The sequence below is a fragment of the Heloderma suspectum genome, chromosome 2 (assembly GCF_057233095.1).
Source record: "Heloderma suspectum isolate Gila_16-S chromosome 2, 16-S_ref, whole genome shotgun sequence".
Classification (NCBI taxonomy): domain Eukaryota; kingdom Metazoa; phylum Chordata; class Lepidosauria; order Squamata; family Helodermatidae; genus Heloderma; species Heloderma suspectum.
The window spans coordinates 371,985,720-372,006,208 of NC_139459.1; the positions used below are offsets into that span (position 1 = coordinate 371,985,720).

At 47.8% G+C, this 20,489-nt stretch overlaps 1 protein-coding gene across 1 annotated transcript in view; it reads left to right on the forward strand.

Moving 5' to 3' along the window:
- The first annotated feature begins 8,741 nt into the window (after nt 1-8,741).
- LOC146356102 (uncharacterized) overlaps nt 8,742-20,489 on the forward strand; it is a 32,172-nt gene continuing 20,424 nt past the window's right edge. Inside the window, exons 1-5 of the mRNA XM_084831204.1 lie at nt 8,742-9,745; nt 9,952-10,063; nt 10,411-10,496; nt 10,699-10,819; nt 12,477-13,469. Coding sequence (XP_084687330.1) covers nt 9,338-9,745; nt 9,952-10,063; nt 10,411-10,496; nt 10,699-10,819; nt 12,477-13,469 — 1,720 coding nt within the window. The 5' untranslated portion in view covers nt 8,742-9,337. The remainder of the gene's footprint in view (nt 9,746-9,951; nt 10,064-10,410; nt 10,497-10,698; nt 10,820-12,476; nt 13,470-20,489) is intronic.

A 20,489-nucleotide genomic window follows, 5' to 3' on the forward strand; every position in this document is an offset into this window, starting at 1 on the left:
AACTGTGGCTTTAATCTCCAAACTCCATAATCATTAAGGTGCAAGCTTTGGGACACTGTTAAATGTTAAATGTTTCAATGTTAAAAGTTCCCCCCGAGTGTCTGGGCTGCATGTCTGAAAGCGCACATTCAAGCGTACATCTGTATGAAACAGGGTGTTTGGTAACAGGGATAGTAGGAGATACTACATTATTTCACATCAAAAAATTCTCACAGGGAGAAATAATTTTAATATTTGGAGCGTGTAAAGAGCTTCTATTTGGTTAACTCCTTTACTTAAATGAAAGAATTATCATTGGGGAGAAAACATATAGATGCTTGGAGTGTGGAAAGAGCTTCAGGAGGAATGGCAACCTCAGCAGATATCACTTGGAGGATAAACAGTACAGATGTTCAGATGGTAGGATTGATTTTTCTCATAGAGAAAGTGTTAAATCATCAGAAACTGCACATAGAGGAGAAACCATGCTTGGAGTGTGGAAAGATCTTCCATGAGAACTCAGAACTGGCTGAACATCAGCCAGTGGATACAAATGCTTGAAAAGAGGGTGAGCCAGAGCATATGGTTTAAAGCATATGATTTAAACCCCAGCCTTTTTGGACCCATGGTCACTGTTACCCATTGCTGTGGGCACCATTACATGAAGGATATGGCTAGTCACATAATAGCTGCTGTGGGGGCCTGGCTAGGAATGCTGGGAGTTGCAGGACTGTTTCCTGTCTAAACTTCACCCTGAGACGAGTGTCCCTTGAGTCCTTACAAAGTCTCAGAAAGCATTCTCTTGAAAACCCCAGAGTAAATGGTAGTATTTCCTTATGTACAAAATATCCCTTTAATAAACCTCTTCATTTAATAGTTCATCTTGCCTCTAAGGTTGGTGCCCATCTCACGCCTATGTGCCTGGCGGGGGCATGCTGGGGATTGTAGGACTTTCTTCGGTCTGACCATGCATAGGATTGTGCCCTAGGTCTTTTTTATACCAAGCTACTAGGAGGTTTGAAAGTGTTCTAAGAGAATTGGTGGCAGCGGAAAAGGGCAGCTTGGGGAACTCTGAGTTATAGTGGCAGGGAGTTCCTTAGCCCCTGAAATAGAAGCATTTGCTAGAAAAAAGGAATTCCACAGGTGGTGGCAGCGCTGGGAGCAAATTCCCCCTAAGAAACAAATGATAAGAATGTCCTTTAGGAAGGATGGAACCTTTCTGAAGGTACTGGGGTGGGGGTGGGGGTGGGGGGTACATCAAATCATAAACCAAAGTACAAACAGGAAGAAAAATAGGAAGAAAAGGAGGGTTTACAACAGAAGGGAATACCCTCGTTCAGATTGTATTTTGCATTTCAGAAATCACCCCCCCACAAAAAATGGATCGACTCGTAATTGCATTTATTCTGTGTTAATTTAGTTGCTTGGTGGTTAGTGTAGCTCTCACACTGAAGGATGTGTTTTTTTGCCCAAGTGTCTCTCACTTGAAAAATAGTGAAGATCACTGGTCTAAGGAGTTAAAAGTGGGGAAGTCTGGATTCCTAGAGAAGCATCTTCCTGTCCTGCCCCCCACCCAATCCATGGTGGTGTCCCCCTTACAGCAGGATCTAGTGACTGCATTGGAGCAAAGGTGACCCCCCCCAGGGCTGCAGTGGGGGCTTGGAAATTGCCAGCTAGGCAAGGAAATGAGGGGTGGGTGGAAGACCCCCAAATGAAGACCTTCACGATAGGGAGAGATGCCCCTTAGCCCAGCCAGGCACCTGCAGATTGTGAGGTTGGGGGGGCTGAGAATACAAAGCCCTCCCCCCTTTCTCCTCCAACATGGTGGTCGGGGTCTACTACCAGCCACCCAATCAAGGAGAAGACAAGGATGAAACTTTTTAAAAGCAAATTGCCAAGGTTTCAAGGAAGCATGATGTAGTAGTAATGGGGGACTTCAATTTCCCCGATATTTGTTGAGAGACAAATTCTGCAAAACATGGCCCCTCCAAGAAATTCCTGACTTGTGTTGTGGATAACTTCCTCCTACAGAAAGTAGAGGAAGGAACTAGAGGATCGGCTGTCCTTGACTTGATCCTAACCAACAGAGATGACTTAGTGGATAAAGTAGCAGTTACGGGAACTCGGGCGGGGGAAAGTGACCATGTTATACTTGAGTTCTTGGTTCTAAAAGAACCAAAAGCCAAGTATAGCCAAATGCATCTCTTGATTTTAGGAAAGCCAATTTTAATCAACTCAGAACAATGATAAGTAAGGTCCCATGGCGAGCAACTCTAACAAGAAAAGGAGTCCTAGATGGGTGGGAGCTTTTAAAAAAGGAAATTCTAAAGGCACAATTACAAACAATTCCAACAACAAAAAAGGATGGAAGACAACAGAAAAAGCCACTGTGGCTTCACAAAAAGCTTAGAGATGACCTGAAAACAAAAAAGGACACATATAGGAAGTGGAAAGAAGGCCAAGTTAACAAAGGAAGAGTACAGGCAGGTAGCACAGAATTGCAGGGATGGCATCAGGAAGGCTAAAGCTGAGAACAAGCTGAGGCTAGCTAAAAGCAACAAAAGGCTCTCTTCAGATATATGCATAGTAAAAGACAGAAGAAATAAATGGTGGTTCAACTATTAAATAAAGATGGCAAAATGATAACAGATGACAAAGAAAAGGCAGAAGTGCTCAATTCCTACTTTGGCTCAGTCTTCTCCCAAAACAGGGTCTATGAGCCCCCTGGCAAAGGTGAAGTCCAAGCTGAAGGGGCAGGATTGCAGTTTGTGATCAATAGGCATATGGTCAAGGAATACTTAATTACTTTGAATGAGTTAAAATCTCCAGGGCCAGATGAACTGCATCCTAGAGTAATAAAGGAACTGGCAGAACAACTCTCAGAACCACTGTCTATTCTGTTTGAGAAATCATGGAGGACGGGGGAAGTGCCAGATGACTGGAGGAGGGCTACTGTTGTCCCTATCTTCAAAAAAGGCAAAAAGGAGGAAACTTGGAACTACAGACCAGTCAGTCTGACATCAATCCCTGGGAAAATTCTGGAGCAGATGATAAAGCAATCCATCTGTAAGCACCTTGAAAACAGTGCTGTGATTACTTGCAGCCAACATGGATATGTCAAGAACAGATCCTGCCAGACAAATCTGATCTCATTTTTGGATCAGGTAACCTCCCTTGTGGACTATGGGAATGCTGTGGACATAATATATCTTGCCTTCAGCAAATCTATCCACAAAGTGCCCCATGATCTCCTGATGAGCAAACTAGCTCAAAGAGGGCTGGATGAAACAACTATCAGGTGGATCCACAGCTGGCTATATAATAAGACCCAAGGAGGGCTTCTCAATGGGATCTTCCCAAACTAGGGAGAGGTAACGAGTGGGGTACCGCAGGGCTCAGTCCTGGGCCAGTGCTCTTCAACATTTTTCTTAATGACTTGGAGGAGGAGGTGCAGGGAATGCTGATCAAATTTGCAGATGACACAAAATTGGGCGGGATAGCTAATACTTTGGAAGACAGAAACAAAATTCAAAGTGATCTTGATAGGCTGGAGCGCTGGGCAGAAAACAACAGAATGACATTTAATAGGGATAAATGCCAAGTTCTGCGCCTAGGAAAAAGAAACCAAATGCACAGTTACAAGATGGAGGATACTTGGCTCAACAACACTACAAGCGAGAAGGATCTTGGAATTGTTGTAGATCACAAGCTGAATATGAGCCAACAATGTGATGTGGCTGCAAAAAAGGCCAATGCTCTTTTGGGCTGCATTAATAGAAGTATAGCTTCCAAATCCCAGGAAATACTAGTTCCCCTCTACTCAGCACTGGTTAGGCCTCATCTGGAGTACTGTGTCCAATTCTGGGCACTACATTATAAGAAGGATGCAAACAAACTGGAGAAGATTCAGAGGAGGTCAACGAAGATGATCAGGGGACTGGAAACAAAGCCCTATGAGGAGAGACTGAAAGAACTGGGCATGTTTAGCCTTGAGAAGACTGAGGGGTGATATGAGCAGGGAGTTGGACTGTGTCCAGTTCTGGACACCACACTTTAAGAAGGATGCAGACAAACTGGAAAAGGTTCAGAGGAAGGCAACGAACATAGAATCATAGAATAGTAGGGTTGGAAGGGGCCTATAAGACCATCGAGTCCCACCCCCTGCTCAATGCAGGAATCCAAGTCAGAGCACCCCTGACAGATCTCTGTCCAGCCTCGTCTTGAATGCCTCCAGTGTGGGAAAGCCCACCACCACCTCAGGTAATGGGTTCCATTGTCATATTGCTCTAACAGTCGGGAATTTTTTCCTGATGTCCAGCCGGAATCTGGCTTCCTGTAACTTGAGCCCCTTATTCCGTGTCCTGCACTCTGGGATGATCGAGAAGGGATGCTGGCCTTCCTCTCTGTGACAACCTTTCAGGTACTTGAAGAGCGTGATCCTACCTCAGTCTTCTCAAGGCTAAACATGCCCAGTTCTTTCAGTCCCTCCTCATAGGGCTTTGTTTCCAGTCCCCTGATCATCTTCGTTGCCCTCCTCTAAACCCTCTCAAGCTGGTCAGCCACTGTATGAACAAAATGCTGGATTAGATGGATCCTGGCTCAGATCCTGTACAGCTCTTATGTTGCCATGATCAGCAAGAAATGTGTGTATGTGAGGTGTGTGTGTGCCTGTGTCAATCATCTGACTGCCAGGCCAGATAAATGGCTATTGTACAGCTCAGAAATTCCCAGTTGCACATCCTTGTTTGGTCTTTCATTTCTTCTGCCAGGTTACAGATGGGGTTTAAAGGGAGGCTGCATCATCAGCGCATGCACTCTCTCTCTCTTTAAATCACACTCTAAATCCAGTCAAAACTGGTGGCTCCACTTTTGGTGGTGTTGTGCATCTGTTCTGGGTTTCAGTCAGAACCATCCAGAACTTTAAAGCAGCTGTCCAAGGTGCTGAACCCTATCCCCAGCAGGTTTAGCACGTTGGATAGCTATGGAAGATATAGGGCTCCTTCACACGGAGCTTTTACCCTGTGATTGAGAATGTTCCCTCATGGAAGTTTGCGGGGACTTTTCATAACGTCGTTAACCTCCAGGGCACATCCAGAGGTATTTGGTTATATTCCTGGTTATTTTGCTCCAAAAAGTTCCAGAATTACACAAAAGAACTATACAGGAAAGATCTTAATGTCCCTGTTAGCCATGATAGTGTGGTCACTGAACCTGAGCCAGACATCCTCGAGAGTGAAGTCAAATGGGCCTTAGGAAGCATTACTAACAACAAAGCTAGCAGAGATGACAGTATTCCAGCTAAGCTATTTAAAATCCTAAAAGATGATGCTGTTAAAGTGCTGCAGTCAATATGCCAACACATTTGGAACACTCAACAGTGGCCACAAGACTGGAAAAGGTCAGTTTATATTCCAGTTCCAAAGAAGGGCAATGCCAAAGGGTGTTCAAACTACTGTATAATTGCGCTCATTTCACATGCCAGCAAGGTGATGCTCAAAATCCTACAAGCTAGGCTTCAGCAGCATGTGAACCGAGAACTACCAGAAGTACAAGCTGGGTTTCGAAGAGGCAGAGGAACTAGAGATCAGATCGCCAACATTCGCTGGATCATGGAGAAAGCAAGAGAATTCCAGAAAAACGTCTATTTCTGCTTCATTGTCTACGCTAAAGCCTTTGATTGTGTGGATCGCAACAAACTGTGGCAAATTCTTAAAGAGATGGGAGTACCAGACCACCTTACTTGTCTCCTGAGAAACCTGTACGAGGGTCAACAAGCAACAGTAAGAACCGGACATGGAACAACCAATTGGTTCAAAATTGGGAAAGGAGTACGACAAGGCTGTATATTGTTACCCTGCTTATTTAACTGATATGCAGAGTACATCATGAGAAACGCCGAGTTGGATGAATCACAGGTCGGAATTAAGATTGCCGGGAGAATTATCAACAACCTCAGATACGCAGACGATACCACCCTAATGGCAGAAAGCGAAGAGGATCTAACGAGCCTCTTGTTGAGGGTGAAAGAGGAGAGTGCAAAAGCTGGTTTGAAACTCAACATTAAAAAAACGAAGATCATGGCATCTGGCCCCATCACTTCCTGGCATATAGAAGCGGAAAAAATGGAAGCAGTGACAGATTTTACTTTCTTGGGCTCCAAGATCACCACAGACGGTGACATGAAATTAAAAGATTCTTGCTCCTTGGGAGGAAAGCTATGGCAAACCTAGACAGCATAGTAAGAAGCAGAGACATCATCTTGCTGACAAAGGTTTGTATAATGAAATCTATGGTTTTCCCAGTAGCAACGTATGGCTGTGCGAGCTGGACTATAAGGAAGGCTGAGCACCGAAGAATTGATGTGTTCGAACTGTGGTGCCGGAGAAGAATCTTACGAGACCGCTGGACTGCAAGGAGGTCAAATCGGTCCATCCTAAAGGAAATCAACCCTGACTGCTCATTGGAAGGACAGATACTGAAGCTGAAGCTCCAATATTTTGGCCACCTAATGCAAAGAGAAAACTCTCTGGAAAAGACCCTGATGCTGGGAAAGACTGAAGGCAAAAGGAGAAGGGGACGGCAGAGGATGAGATGGCTAGATAGCATCACCGATGCAATGAATATGAACTTGAGCACGCTCCGGGAGAGAGCGGAGGACAGGAAGGCCTGGCGTGTTATGGTCCATGGGGTCACGAAGAGTCGGACACGACCGACCGACTGAACAACAACAAAAAAATCGGATGGTTACTCTATTAAAACAGCCACTGGATGGCGCTGTTTCATTGCGTTCTATGGAGCCTTGAAAATGAAAAGCTTCCCCTGGCCGCACTCAGGTGGTCGCTGTCTGGGAGCCCACGATAAACGCAGAAAGCCTCTGGAACGGGAGGACCGCAAGGGTTAGTGTAAAGCCAGCCATAGGCACATTGCAGGAACCTACAGTTCTGGATCCGTGGTCTGGGAGCGGTAGAGGATATTTTATTTATTTTATTTTATTTATTAAATTTATTAATCGCCCATCTGACTGGTCACCCAGCCACTCTGGGCGATGTACAACCCCCCATAAAACAATTTAAAACAATAAAATTTTACCATAAAATTTTTTTTTTAAAATACCCTAACCCACCCCAAATGCCTGCCTGAACAACCACGTTTTTAATGCACAACGGAAGCTCATTAAAGAGGGGGCATGACGGAGTTCCCTAGGGAGGGAGTTCCACAGAGTGGGGGCCACCACAGAGAAGGCCCTCTCCCTCGTCCCCACCAGTCTAGCTGTCCTGGCTGATGGGACAGAGAGAAGGCCATCCGAGGCTGATCTTGTTAAGCGGCCTGTCTGGTGTTGCTGGAGGCGCTCCTTAAGATAGGCTGGGCCGGAACCATATAGGGTTTTAAAGGTCAAAACCAACACCTTGAATTTGGCCCGGAAAACAACTGGTAACCAGTGGAACTCCTTCAGCACTGGAGTGATGTGATCTCGCCGGCGGCTGCCTTTAATCAGGCAGTGAAAAATATCTCACTTTTTGTACTGTACTGCCATGTATACGAAATCCCCAGGAAGTGACTCCTGGGCCAGATCTTGGCATCTCTGCAGGGTAAAAGGAAGGATGTGAAGATGTGCTGGTTACTCTTCGGTTGCGACCCTGATGTCACACGCAACACAGCCCCGTTTGCTCAGGCCACAACACGCATTCATGCCCTCACCCTGGAAGCTCTTGCAGGCGACTGTGCGGACGATTCGTTACCTTGATTTCAGGCTAAGTTCTGCTCTTCCACGAGGTATTCAGTTACGTTGTTTGTAATGGCCACTGGTCAAATACAACAGCGCCTTCTGAACTCTGCTTCGGAGTTCTGGCCGGTTCCGACCGCAACCCAGAACGCATTCACAGCCGCACCGAAGTCAGAGCCGCCATTCCCAGCTCGCGTAAATTGAACTGTTCTGGGTCTGCCCGGCTGCAAAGTGTCGGCTCGCCAGAGCTAATCCGGAGTGAGACTCTGCGTGTAAACGCTCGGGCGCTTCTGCCGCGCGCTCTCCGGAGGACTCGGTCTAAGGAGTTAAGTGAGCAAGCCCGGATTCCTAGAGAAGCACCTTCCTGCCCTGCCCCCTTTCCGGCCGATGTGGGGTGGGGTGGGGTGAGGCTTCCTCCGTGCAGCGGGACCTGGTGAGCTGGCTTTGCATCGGGACCAGAGGGATCCCCGGGGCTGCAGTGCGGGGAATGCCGGCTGGGCAGGCGGCGAGGGGCGATGGAGACCCCCCGATGGGGAGAGAGGCCTCCGCGCCCGCAGCCCCCCAGGCAGCTGCCGACCGGGCTGCGGGGGACGACGCAAAGCCCGCCCCGTCTCCCCCCGAGGGGCCCGGCCGCGCAGCCGACCCGCTCCGGAGGGCCTTTCCTCCCTGCGGTGAACGGAGGGTCCCCGCAGCATCTCCCTGGGGATTCATGCAAGATCCCTCCCCTTTGCACGGGCTGCAGCCGGGTTCGAGCTGGCTGACGTCTTCATGGCGGGCTGCAGGAAGGGGGCTGGCGGTGTGTGGGGGGTGCTGTGGGGGAAGGAAGGCGAAGCGGGGAGAGGCCCCGAGACGGAGGGAGAGGCCTCCGCGCCCTCGGCCCTCGGCCCTAGATCCACCTCCACGGGGACATGGAAAGACTTCCTGGGGTAACAGAGTATACCTGATGAAGATCAGGGATCAGGCAAGCGACACAACTGCATGCAGCGAGGATCAAGATAAAGATGTAGGGAAGTTCTTATTCATCCCTCCCATGGTTAAATCATTTACTGTATTGTTAAATTTGAAAAACCAACAGACACACATTTTTATATGTATATATATATTTAAAAGCCCTTGGCTCAGCCAGGAAGATGCGGATGTGAGGCTGGGGGCTGAGAACACTCCCCCTCCTGCCCCCGCATTGCAGACAGCCCCTTGATGGAGCGTCTGCCCTGCTCTGGGATAAACTGGAGGGTCCTGACAGCATCTCCCTCAACAGAAGATGCTGTCTGGGGATGGATTGAGACTGGTGGGCAGGGACGCTGTGCTTGCACTGCTGTTCTCACCAGATGAAGGCTTTGGACTGTGAGTTTCGGGTGAAGGAACCTGTCTTCTATCTCGCCCCAGTCTGTAGTTTCCACTGGAGTCTTGGCAATCACCTGCCTTTCCTATTGGGAGACGACCTGGTCTTGATCAGAAACTTGTCTGCTTTTCCGTTGTAAAATATCTTCCTTCCTGCTTCAAGCATATAATTGTTTACTCACAGAACATGTTGCGTTGCAGGAGCCGGCAGCACAGCTGATTCAGGCAGCCCTAGAACTTGGCGGAAGGGTCAGAAGACAGGAACTGTTGCTTGTCCCAGAGCCCAGATCAGAGATGCAGGACTCAGCTGGCCCAGGAGCAGGAAAAGGCTCTGATGTCATCAAGGCTGAGAGCAGTGCAGACTTCTGGGAAGGTGCCGTCCAGAGCATGCTGGGGGAAGACACCCTCAGCTCAGACGTGCAGCGCCAGCGCTTCAGGCAGTTCCACTACCGGGAGGCCGAGGGGCCCCGAGAGGTTTGCAGCCGACTCCACCGTCTCTGCCGTCAGTGGCTGAGGCCGGAGCGACACACCAAGGCTCAGATCCTGGACCTGGTGATCCTGGAGAAATTCCTAGCTGTCCTACCCCCCGAAATGGAGAGCTGGGTCAGGGAATGTGGGGCGGAGACCAGTTCCCAGGCGGTGGCCCTGGCAGAAGGGTTCCTCCTAAGTCGGGCGCAGGACAAGAAGCAGGCAGTACAGCAGGTGAGACCGTTTCATCCTGGAAGGTTCAAAGTGCTGGGAAACGTGGCAAGGATGCCATAAGAGCCCCCATCGCTTGCTGACACTTTCTGGAAATCACCCAGGGTGGTCCTCCTCTGACCAAAGACTTGTGCTGCATGTTCCTTTTCTGATCCCTCCCTCTCCCTCCCTCCCTCTCTTTCCAAACCTCTCTGTTCTCTCTGGCTCAGGATTCCCTTGCAGAAGAGGCCACGGACTTCCCTGAGACAGATACGGCTGCAGCAGACACCAGCCAGGAGCCGCTGACCATGCTGGGGGGCAACGGAAGTGCCACCTCGCTGGGTGAGGATTTGGGGGGCATTTTTCACCATGGGATCCAAGTTGGGTTAAATGTGGGGTATCTGAATAACAAAGAAGTAGACCGGTGCAACAAAACAGTGCAGTGTGGAGTGTTTCCATTTGGTGTCCCATTCCCCACACCCCAGTTTTCTTATCCCCCCTCCCTCCAAGAGTTAGTCAGGAATCTGCCCACGGAACACCGCAGTTCCTCAGAAGCTGCTTTGAGATATTTCGGTTGACCCTCCCTGTTGCAATTGTTGTTGCATCTCCATCATTGGAGATGGTGCAATTGTGGCTACATGAAGTTGACAGTAATTCAGTCCTCCCTTTCTCTCTTGTGTCCTTCGCAGAAGATGGATTGAGGATGGAGGCAAAATACAGTAGCTCATCTCTTCGTTGTGTTGGGCCGGAAACAGCTTCTGTGCGACTGGATCAGGTAAGGGGAACGTTCACAGGGGAGAGGGCAGCCTGAGTGCCTCTTTTTCTTGCACATCTCCTGGCCCGAAAGGATCTGTCCCTTTTCCTCTCCCATCAAAGTTGCCCACAAAGGAGGCTGCGAATGGCACACGTGAAGGTTTAGCCCTGGCAGGATAATTTTTGTTCCTGCTTGTGCTCACAGATGACGTTTCTTCCTCCAGGTGAGCTTCGAGGAGGTGGTTGTCCATTTCACCGAGGAGGAGTGGGCCCTGCTGGATCAGGACCAAAGAGCCCTGCACAGGGAAATCATGGAGGAGAATTTGGGGATCACGGCCTCTTTGGGTAAGGCTCCCCCATTCTCTGGGTTGATACAATCAAGTTAAAAGGGATAAAGAATAACTGCAGCCTCTTTCTGCACTCTTGCTCCATTTTAGTAGCCAGTGTCCTCTTCCTGCTCAGGTGGTTTCTGGGGTCTCTTCTGAGGTCTCTGCTGAAGCCACCCTTGTTTGGTGGACCTTTGTCAAAGCCACAGTAGGTGATGTCAGGCCTGGATGTCAGTGGCTGGAAACGCTTCCAAGGAGCCCAGGAACGAGGTGTGCTTCCATCAGCCCCATTCAGTTGTTGCTTCCAAGTGGCTGGTATTCACAGACCCAGTGGCTGGGTTCAGACAGCACGAGAAGCCATACTCAGTAAGGTTCAGAGCGTGTGTTGTCATTGAACCATGGGTTGTTGTTGAAACGTGGGCTATCGACTTGTCTGAACCCAGTTGCATTAGCAAAACAAGGTTTGTTAATCACAAACATCCCATGAAGAGAACCCAGACAACACAATAGCCCACGGTTCAACAACAACCCATGGTTCAATAACAACATACATTCAACTCATACTGGACCACTGAATGTGGATAATGATTTTGGATTGCGAGTTGGGAACCAGCCCCATTTAATTTATTGGGACGTTCTGAGTAAATGCAAGCAGAATTGTGTCCAGTCCCACTTCCAAGAAGTCCATAGTGGCGTGGATGGGGATATTCCAATTAGATGTAACAAGAAGCTGCCTTGAGCATTTTACATGGAAAAGCTGTGTATAGTTTTAACAAATAATCTCAGCCCTAGAAGATAGCCTTGGCTTAGAGATATTGGGGATATTCATATGACACGCTAACCCACAGTCATAATTGCTGTTGAACTGTGGGTTGTTTGTTGAACCCATGGTTCAACAAACCCACAGTTGACCATCAGCCCACACCCAACCACTCAGTGTGGGTTAGCAGGTTGTGTGGACCCAGGCACTGACTGGTCAAAGGCTCCCTGAAAAACTACATAGGTGGCAGCTGGGCCTCAGTCTGTATGGACTCAGTCCAGCACTCTGCACAATACTGATTCTCAATTACTGCCACCCAGTATAATTCGTTTAATACCTTTTGTTTCCGTTCAGTCACTCACAACTGCTGTTATGTATTTTTATTTCATTTCATTTATTATTTATAAAATTTTGCCCTGCTCTTGAGTCAAAAAGGCTCCCAGGTGATTTGCATACAATTAAGAACAAACTGTGCAGTCCCATCTCTCCCTCTGCTATGACCCCGGACATTTCTACATGAGGCTTTTATCCTGCGTCTTTATCCTGGGCTCCTGCTTCAGGACTAAAGTTGGCTTCTTTACACGTGCTTTTTTCCAGGATGTTTCTTCTCTGCCTTTCTATATGTTTCATTATACAACCACTAGATGGCGCTGTGGTGCAGCAGAATTGCACATTTACACATGGCTTCTATGGCAGGAATCAGAAAAAATACCAGATTTTCCTCATTAGAGGGGAAAAAAGTGATAATGGTTGCAAAGAAAGGAACAGGCCGTTGAGGATGATGACGCCATGTAAAGGCCCTGCAAACTACTGTGACTGAGCAATCAGCAGTGCACAATAACAGCCTCATTTAGAAATGTCCCTAATGGAATAGCTGCTGCTACAGGACAGTTAACTGCTAGTTCTTTGATTTCAGGTTCTGTGTTTCACTTCTGCTGCTACCAATTGTCCCTCATCCTTCCAGAATGTGATGAGCAGGAGAGTGAGAATGAAGGAAAACCATGCAAGGTGCTGCTGGAAGGAGCCAGATGTCAACCATCTCTGTGCTTGGAGGGTGGAAAGACCTTCAGGTGGAACTCACGCCTTATATTGCACCAAAGAACTCACAAAGGGGAGAAAACATTTCAGTGCTCTGAGTGTGGGAAATCTTTTAGGCAGAGCTCACACTTTATGGAACATCAAAGAATTCACACGGGGGAGAAACCTTTCCCATGCTTAGAGTGTGGAAAGAGCTTCACTCAGAAGACACGCCTCACTTGTCATCAAGTAACTCACACAGGGAAGAAGCCATTTCAGTGCTTTCAGTGTGGAAAAAGCTTCACTCGGAAGATCGACCTCACTCGTCATCAAATAACTCACACAGGGGAGAAACCATTTTCATGCTTAGAGTGCGGAAGGAGCTTCACTCAGAAGACGCACCTCATTCGTCATCAAAGAATTCACACAGGGGAGAAGCCTTTTCAATGCTTGGAGTGTGGAAATAGCTACAGTAAAAACTCTACCCTCGTGTGCCATCAAAGAATTCACACAGGGGAGAAACCATTTTCATGTTTACAGTGTGGAAAGAGCTTCAGGAGTAACTCAAGCCTTACATTACACCGAAGAACTCATACAGGAGAGAAGCCATTTCAGTGCTTGGAGTGTGGAAAAAGGTTCACTCGGAAGATACACCTCAGTCGTCATCAAAGAACTCACACAGGGGTGAAACCCTTTCAGTGCTTGGAGTGTGGAAAGCGGTTCAGTGAAAAAAGAAGCCTCTTGTATCATCAAAGAACCCACACAGGGGAAAAGCCATTTCAGTGCTTGGAGTGTGGGAAAAAATTCACTCAGAGCTCAAACCTGACATCACACAAAAAAACGCACACAGGAGAGAAACGATTTACGTGCTTAGAATGTGGAAAGGGTTTCAGTTTAAAGAGAGACTTCCAGTGCCATCAAATAATGCATGCAGAGGAGAAAGAATTTGAAAGCTTGGGTGTGGAAAGAGTTACAGTAGGAGATACAGCCTTAGTCCAAATCAAAGAAGAGGGGGAATAATTTGAACATTTGGAATTTGTAAGGAGTCTCCATTTGGTCAACTCCTTTACTGGATATCAAAGAATTCACCCAAACAAGAAACCATAAGTGGAAAGAAGTTCAAGAAGAATGGGAACCTTCGCAGATATAAGACAGTTCATTTATTCATTTATTTTGCATTTCTTAGCTTCCCTAAACAGCTCCTTGTTTGACCTGCAGTATTCAGTTTACATTATGCTCCCGGGCTGCCATAAGCCACGCCCTCCCAGCTACAGCCCCTTCCATCCCATAATATAGAAAAAGACCTGCTTTTGCTTTGGAATTTGTTTTAGCAGAGTTGGTTTAAAAGTGCTTCATTTTGAGTAAGAACTGATTTAGAAAGAGGAGGAATCTTTCTCTGTGCTGTTTTCTATCAAGTTTTTTCTTTGGGGGTTAGGGGAGGTCTGGACATACAGTTGTCCAATCTCTGCTACATTAAAATCTTGGATTTCTCCATTTCTTTTTGTGGGTGGCTCTTGCATCCAGCCATGGGGATTTTTAAAAATAGCTTCTCATTTCAGATTTTTTTCCCGCTGACTCACTCAACAGTCCCTGTCATTACTATGGGGCTGTTTAAGGGTTCTTTTACCACCTAAGAGTTTTCTTTTTCCTGGAGATTTTATTGCACTTGTGCCTATCTTTGGGTTCCTCCAGGTCTTCTCCTTGCTGTTGGTGATGGAGATTTGGTTATATATGGATGAACATGGGAAGACTCGAATCAGTATTCACATTAACAACAGGTGATGGTTTCAGGTAAACAGAGATGGAAACAGATGCAGCTAGGACACCATTTGGATATTGTTCGGCTTCTGCAACCTGAGGATCTGGACAATCCTTGCCCGTCATGGCTTTTAGAGTCTGCTAGGACAGGGCTGGGTGTCTGGATCTCAGAAGAAATCCATCTTTCTTTGAGGGAGGGAATAGAGCTGACAGCCCCTAAAGAGGTGGTGGTTGGGTCCAACCTGGAAAAAAAGCCAGTCTAGACCCCTCAACCTGTGCTCGCTCTACGTCTGACCTTCGGTTTCTGAACATGGTTCTGGATCATGTTGGGGGAGCCTCTTTGGGGGGTTACAAGGCCCTTCACCAGTTTTGCTGTTTAGCATCTTTGGAGGGGGATTAGTTGCCCCTTAGGTCATGATTATGTACCTGACATAAAGGATATGGAGTCAAGTGGAGTGGGGGGTGTGTGGAGAGGAATCGGTGAAGTGACCAATGGGGAGAGATCTGGTGTTGGGAGGTGGGCTAGGCAGGTAAGGGGACCGTGGCCCAGACAGTGCCGTGTTCTGATCCTCCTCACACCCACAGGTTTGGTGGCTGCCCTGTCTGCCTGTCCTGGGGTCTCCGCATGCTGCTTTTAAACACCAGATCGGTGCATAATAAGATCTCCCTCATGGCCCATAATCTCACTGTGAATGAGGCAGCCAATCTGGCATGTATAACAAGACCTGGGAGGGTGAATTGGGAGGGGTTCTGGTTCTGGTGGGGTACCGTCCACCCGCTACCCAGCAGTCTCCCTGCCTGAGCTGGCAGAGGTGGTCTCAGATGTGGTGCTGAGGTTCCCCAGGCTGCTGGTTTTGGGGGACGTCAACATTCATGCCGAGGGTGGCTCAGGATTGACAACCGTGGGACTGTCCCAATGTGTCCTCGGCGCAGCTCATGCAGCAGGGCACACACTAGGCTTGGCTTTTTCAGCCAGTCATAAGAATGGGGATCTGAAGGTGGGGAACTTTGAACTAGTCCTTCATCATGGTCAGATCACCTCCTGCCGAGGTTTAGACTCCTGGCGGCTTTTCATCTCTGCAAGAGTGGAGGACCTACTGAGAGGGTCTGTCCCTGGAAGCTAATGGATTCAGATGGCCATGGGGGCCGGGGAAAGCTGGCTGATATGGTTGGGGCTCCTGTTGAAATCCCGGTTGATCTGTGGAATGCAGAAATGACCAGGGCAGTTGGCACAATTGCTCCTCAGCACCCTCCCCCCAGTAGAGCTTGTAGCCTAAAGGACCTTTCCTGGGCAAGGTCCTTGAGCAGATGGTGGCCAATCAGCTCCAGACATTCTTGGGTGAGACTGATTATCTAGATCCATTTCAGTTGGGGGTCACCCCTGGTTTTAGCATGGAAGCAGCCTTGGTTGCTCTGTAGAATGACCCATGTAGGGAGAGAAACGGGGATGTGACCCGGTTGGTTCTCCTTGATTGTGCGGCAGCTTTTGATACCGTGGACCATGGTATCCTTTTGGGGCAAATAAGTTGGGTGTGGGGAGCGTGGCACTGCAGTGGTTCAGCTCCTACTTGGATGGTCAGCTCCAGAAGGTGGTGCTTGGGGGATATTTGGGGTCCCCCATGCTATTTGACATCTACATAGAACTGCATCCCCACCACCCCAGCCCCTGAGAAAATGGCACTGGGAATACTACAGAGCACCCAAAAGCCCGTGTTTGCCTTGTTTGCAAGGTGAATTTGACCTTTTCAGGGCTTCCTAGCTGCCATAGAGCCCTGAAATGTAGCTCTGAGGGGTCCATCTGCAGAGCGAGGCCTTCTCCATGTGGTGGCCATGGAGCTCACTGGTGCTGCCATGGCACAGGCAGTCTCCTTGCCAATGCCTTGCCCTGAGGAAGAACCCCCCAGAGCAAAGCCATGAGGAGGAAGCAGCTGTGGGGGGGGGGAGGAAGATGAGGATGGTCCTTCCTCCCACCTCAGGCAGCGGGAGGCCTTGCACCGGCCCTGGCTATGGGCCCCTCCCAGTCATTGGGAGGCCCTGCTATGCCCCACCTTCTTCGAACATTCAGTCCAGGCCCATAATACCCATTAAAATGGCCAGGGGTGGCCCGTCCATATAGATGAATAAATTGGTCATCTAGAGCATCTTTACGTAAATCTTTATGTAGCCTATTACTGCAAAGAACAGGGACGCATTTGCATCACAGCAGCCGGAAGTCCGCCCGTGAAACCTCCCCCCCGCCCCCGGTCCGTGGAAAAATTGTCTTCCACGAGACCGGTCCCTGGTGCAAAAACAGTTGGGGACCTCTGGTCTAGGGCACCAAGTTAAGTGGGGCGCCAACTTTGAGGGGAAAATCCATTTAAAAAATCACAGATAAAATGATGATGTCATTATGCAGTTCCCGTGCACGTACAGAGGCAATATGACTGAGGCAGTGGAGGAGGGGGGAGGTTGCCTCTTCATTAAATGGAAAAGCAAGGCAGAATGTTTCGCAGCTTACCAGCATCCTCAGCCTCGATCTGCCCTTGGGGGCGCCGATCGCATGGGTCGCCGAGGGCGCCAGTTGCTGGCAGCTAGTCTAGGGCCCCCCCTGGAAACGGCAGTTCTTAGACCCACTCCAGCAGCCAGTACAGCAGGCCAGCAAAAAGCCAGGCTTCTGTCTGGGAGTCGCATCGCCGGTGAATTCCTCCCAGTCCTGAGCAGACAGGTGTTTTTCTTGCTCGGCAAGGCCGCTCTCGACCCGCCTAGCTGAACGCAGCACGCCGCCCAGGCCAGGTGGGGCGCCGGGAGCTCAGTAAGCCCCGTGCAGCTGCTGCTGCCTGGCTGGGTAAGCAAGACAACCGCGTATCAGATGCCAACCAAGCACAGTGGCCTGTATTTTCTTTCTGATGGACACAAAGTAACACTCACCTGCACCCGCTCCTTTTGTATGTTGTGCAAATTTTTGCTCTTTCATTAGCTGTGGAGCGCCTACTTAGGCCATTTTGCTGTAGGTGTTCCATAAGCATAATGGTTATAGAGTGAGAATTATAATAAGTGAATTCCTCTGTTTCTTGAATGATCTTGATTCAGTATTATGTGTGTGCTTTTTCATTTTGTTGCCATTATTTTGTTAAATTTATTTCGGAAAGAAATAAAATTTCATGAAAAACGAAAGGAAAGAAAAGAAAACGTGTGCATGTATCTGAGCGGGTGGTGAGGGCAGGGTGGTGGCGGCGAATCATCTGTGCTCATGGACTGCGTCCAGCTTGGTGGGTCACAAGTTGTGCAGGGTGGTTTCTTGATATTTTCCTTCGCCCTTAATTTTTTTCCAGGTTAGACGATGGGGGTTTAATGGGAGGCCGAATGACCAACACACACAGACACACGTAAACACAGTCTAAGTCTCATTTGGTGAATTCTGCACACGGAGTGTAAGATGATGCACACTGGGGCAAAAAATCCCAACTTCAAGTAAAACCTAATGGGATCTGAGCTAGTGCTGACCGACCAAGAAAGAGATCTGGGGGTTGTGGTGAAGCGCTCCCTGAAAATGTTGTCCCGGCGTGTGGCTGCCATAAAAAAGGCAAACTCCATGTTAGGCATAATCAGGATGGGAACTGAGAATAAAACTGCCAATATCATACCACCTTTAGGCAAATCTATGACACGACCACACTTATATAATAATTATATAATACCTTATACAGTTGTGGTCATAGCACCTTAAAAAAAGATATGGTAGAGCTAGAAAACATGCAGAAAAGGGCAACTAAAATGATCACGATCAAGGGGCTGGAGCATCTCCCCTACGAGGGAAGGTTACTACAGCTGTGATCGTTTGGCTTGGAAACAAGGAGGGTAAGGGGAGACAGGATAGAGGTGTACAGAATAATGTATGGTGTTGAGAATGTGGATAGGGAGATATTTCTTCTAGTATTTTCTATAATACTAGAACCCGATGGTCATCCCATGAAGCGGATGGGTGGGAGCTTCGAGACAGATCAAAGGAAGGAGTCCAAACAGCGCATAGTCAAGCTATGGAATTTGCTACCACAGGATGTAGTGATGGCCACCAATTTGGATGACTTTCAAAGGAGGTTAGACACATTTCTGGATGATAAAGCTATCAATGGGCTACTAGTCTTGATGGCTATATGCTACTTGCAGTATCAGGGGCAGTGTGCCAATGTACACCAGTTGCTGGGGAACAAACAGCTCTAATAGCACCCAATAATAGTCTTCAAAAACATGTAGGAAGAAAGCCAGACTATGAAGCACATGGTCTTCGATGTCTATATGCTAATGCCCAGAGTATGTGAAACAAACAGAACAAACTTGAACTCCTAATACGGGAGGGAAATTATGACTTGATAGATGTAAATGAAACTTGATGGGATTACTCTCATAGCTGGAATATAGCAATTGAAGGATATAACCTGTTCAAAAAGAACAGAAGGAACAGAAAGGGAGGTGGAGGCGCACTATGTTAAAAATACATATCTCTGCACAGAAATACAGGAGGATGAGCTTGGTAGCCCCGTCGAGAGCATCTGGGGTAAAATAAATGGAGCAAAGAATAAAAGGAACATGGTGGTCGGAGTCTACTATGCGGGACTTCAATTTCCCCAATATCTGTTGGGAGACAAATTCTGTAAAACATGGCCCCTCCAAGAAATTCCTGATCTTTGTTGCTGATAGCTTCCTCCTATCAGTGGAGGCTGAACTAGAAAGTGGAGGAAGGAACTAGAGGATCGGTTATCCTTGACTTGATCCTAACCAACAGAGATGACTCCGTGGAAAAAGCAGCAGTTACGGGAACTCTTGGGGAAAGTGACCATGTCATACTCAAGCTTCTTCATACTAAAAGAAGCAAAAGCTGAGTGTAGCCAAATGCGTACACTGGATTTTAGGAAAGCTGATTTTATTAAACTCAGAACAATGATAAGTAAGGTCCCATGGTGAGCAACTCTAACAAGAAAAGGAGTCCAAGATGGGTGGGAGTTTTTTAAAAAAGGAAGTTCTAAAGGCACAATTACAAACAATTCCAACGAGAAAAAAGGGTGGAAGACAAAAGAAGACACCAATGTGGCTTCATGAAAAGCTTAGAGATAACTGGAAAACAAAAAAGGACACATATAGGAAGTGGAAGGAAGGCCAAGCTACAAAGGAAGAGTACAGGCAGCTAGCACAGAATTTCAGGGATGGAGTCAGGAAGGCTAAAGCTGAGAACGAGCTGAGGTTAGCGAGGGATGCTAAAAGCAACAAAAAGGCTTTCTTCAGATACTTGCATAGTAAAAGACAGAGGTAAGAAATGGTGGTTGAGCTATTAAATAAGGATGGCAAAATGATAACAGATGACAAAGAAAAGGCAGAGGTGCTCAATTCCTACTTTGGCTCAGTCTTCTCCCAAAAGAGGGTCTATGACCCCGCTGGCAAAGGCAAAGTACAGGCTGAAGGGGCAGGACTGCAGCTTGAAATGAATAGGCACATGGCTGGAGAACACCTAATTACTCTGACTGAGTTCACATCTCCAGGATGCAGATGAACTGCATCCTAGAGTAATAAAGGAACTGGCAGAACAACTCTCAGAACCACCTTCTATTATCTTTGAGAAATCATGGAGGATAGGTGACATGCCAGAGGACTGGACGAGGGCTAATGTTGCCTCTATCTTCAAAAAGGGCAGAAAGGAGGAACCTGGGAACTACAGACCAGTTAGTGTGACATCAATCCCTGGGAAAATTCTGGAGCGGATTATAAAGCAATCAGTTTGTAAGATCCTTGAGAACAAAGCAGTGATTACTTGCAGCCAACATGGATTTGTCAAGAACAAATCCTGCCAGAAAAATCTGATCTCATTTTTGGATCAGGTAACCTCCCTTGTGGACTGTGGGAATGCTGTGGACATAATATATCTTGACTTCAGCAAAACTATCCACAAAGTGCCCCATGATATCCTGATGAGCAAACTAGCTCAAAGTGGGCTGGATGAAACAACTATCAGGTGGATCCACACTTGGCTACAGAATCGGACTCAAAGAGGGCTTCTCAATGGGATCTTCTCAAACTGGGGAGAGGTAATGAGCGGGTAACAGCAGGGCTCAGTCCTGGGCCCAGTGCTCTTCAACATTTTTCTTAATGACTTGGAGGAGGAGGTGCAGGGAATGCTGATCAA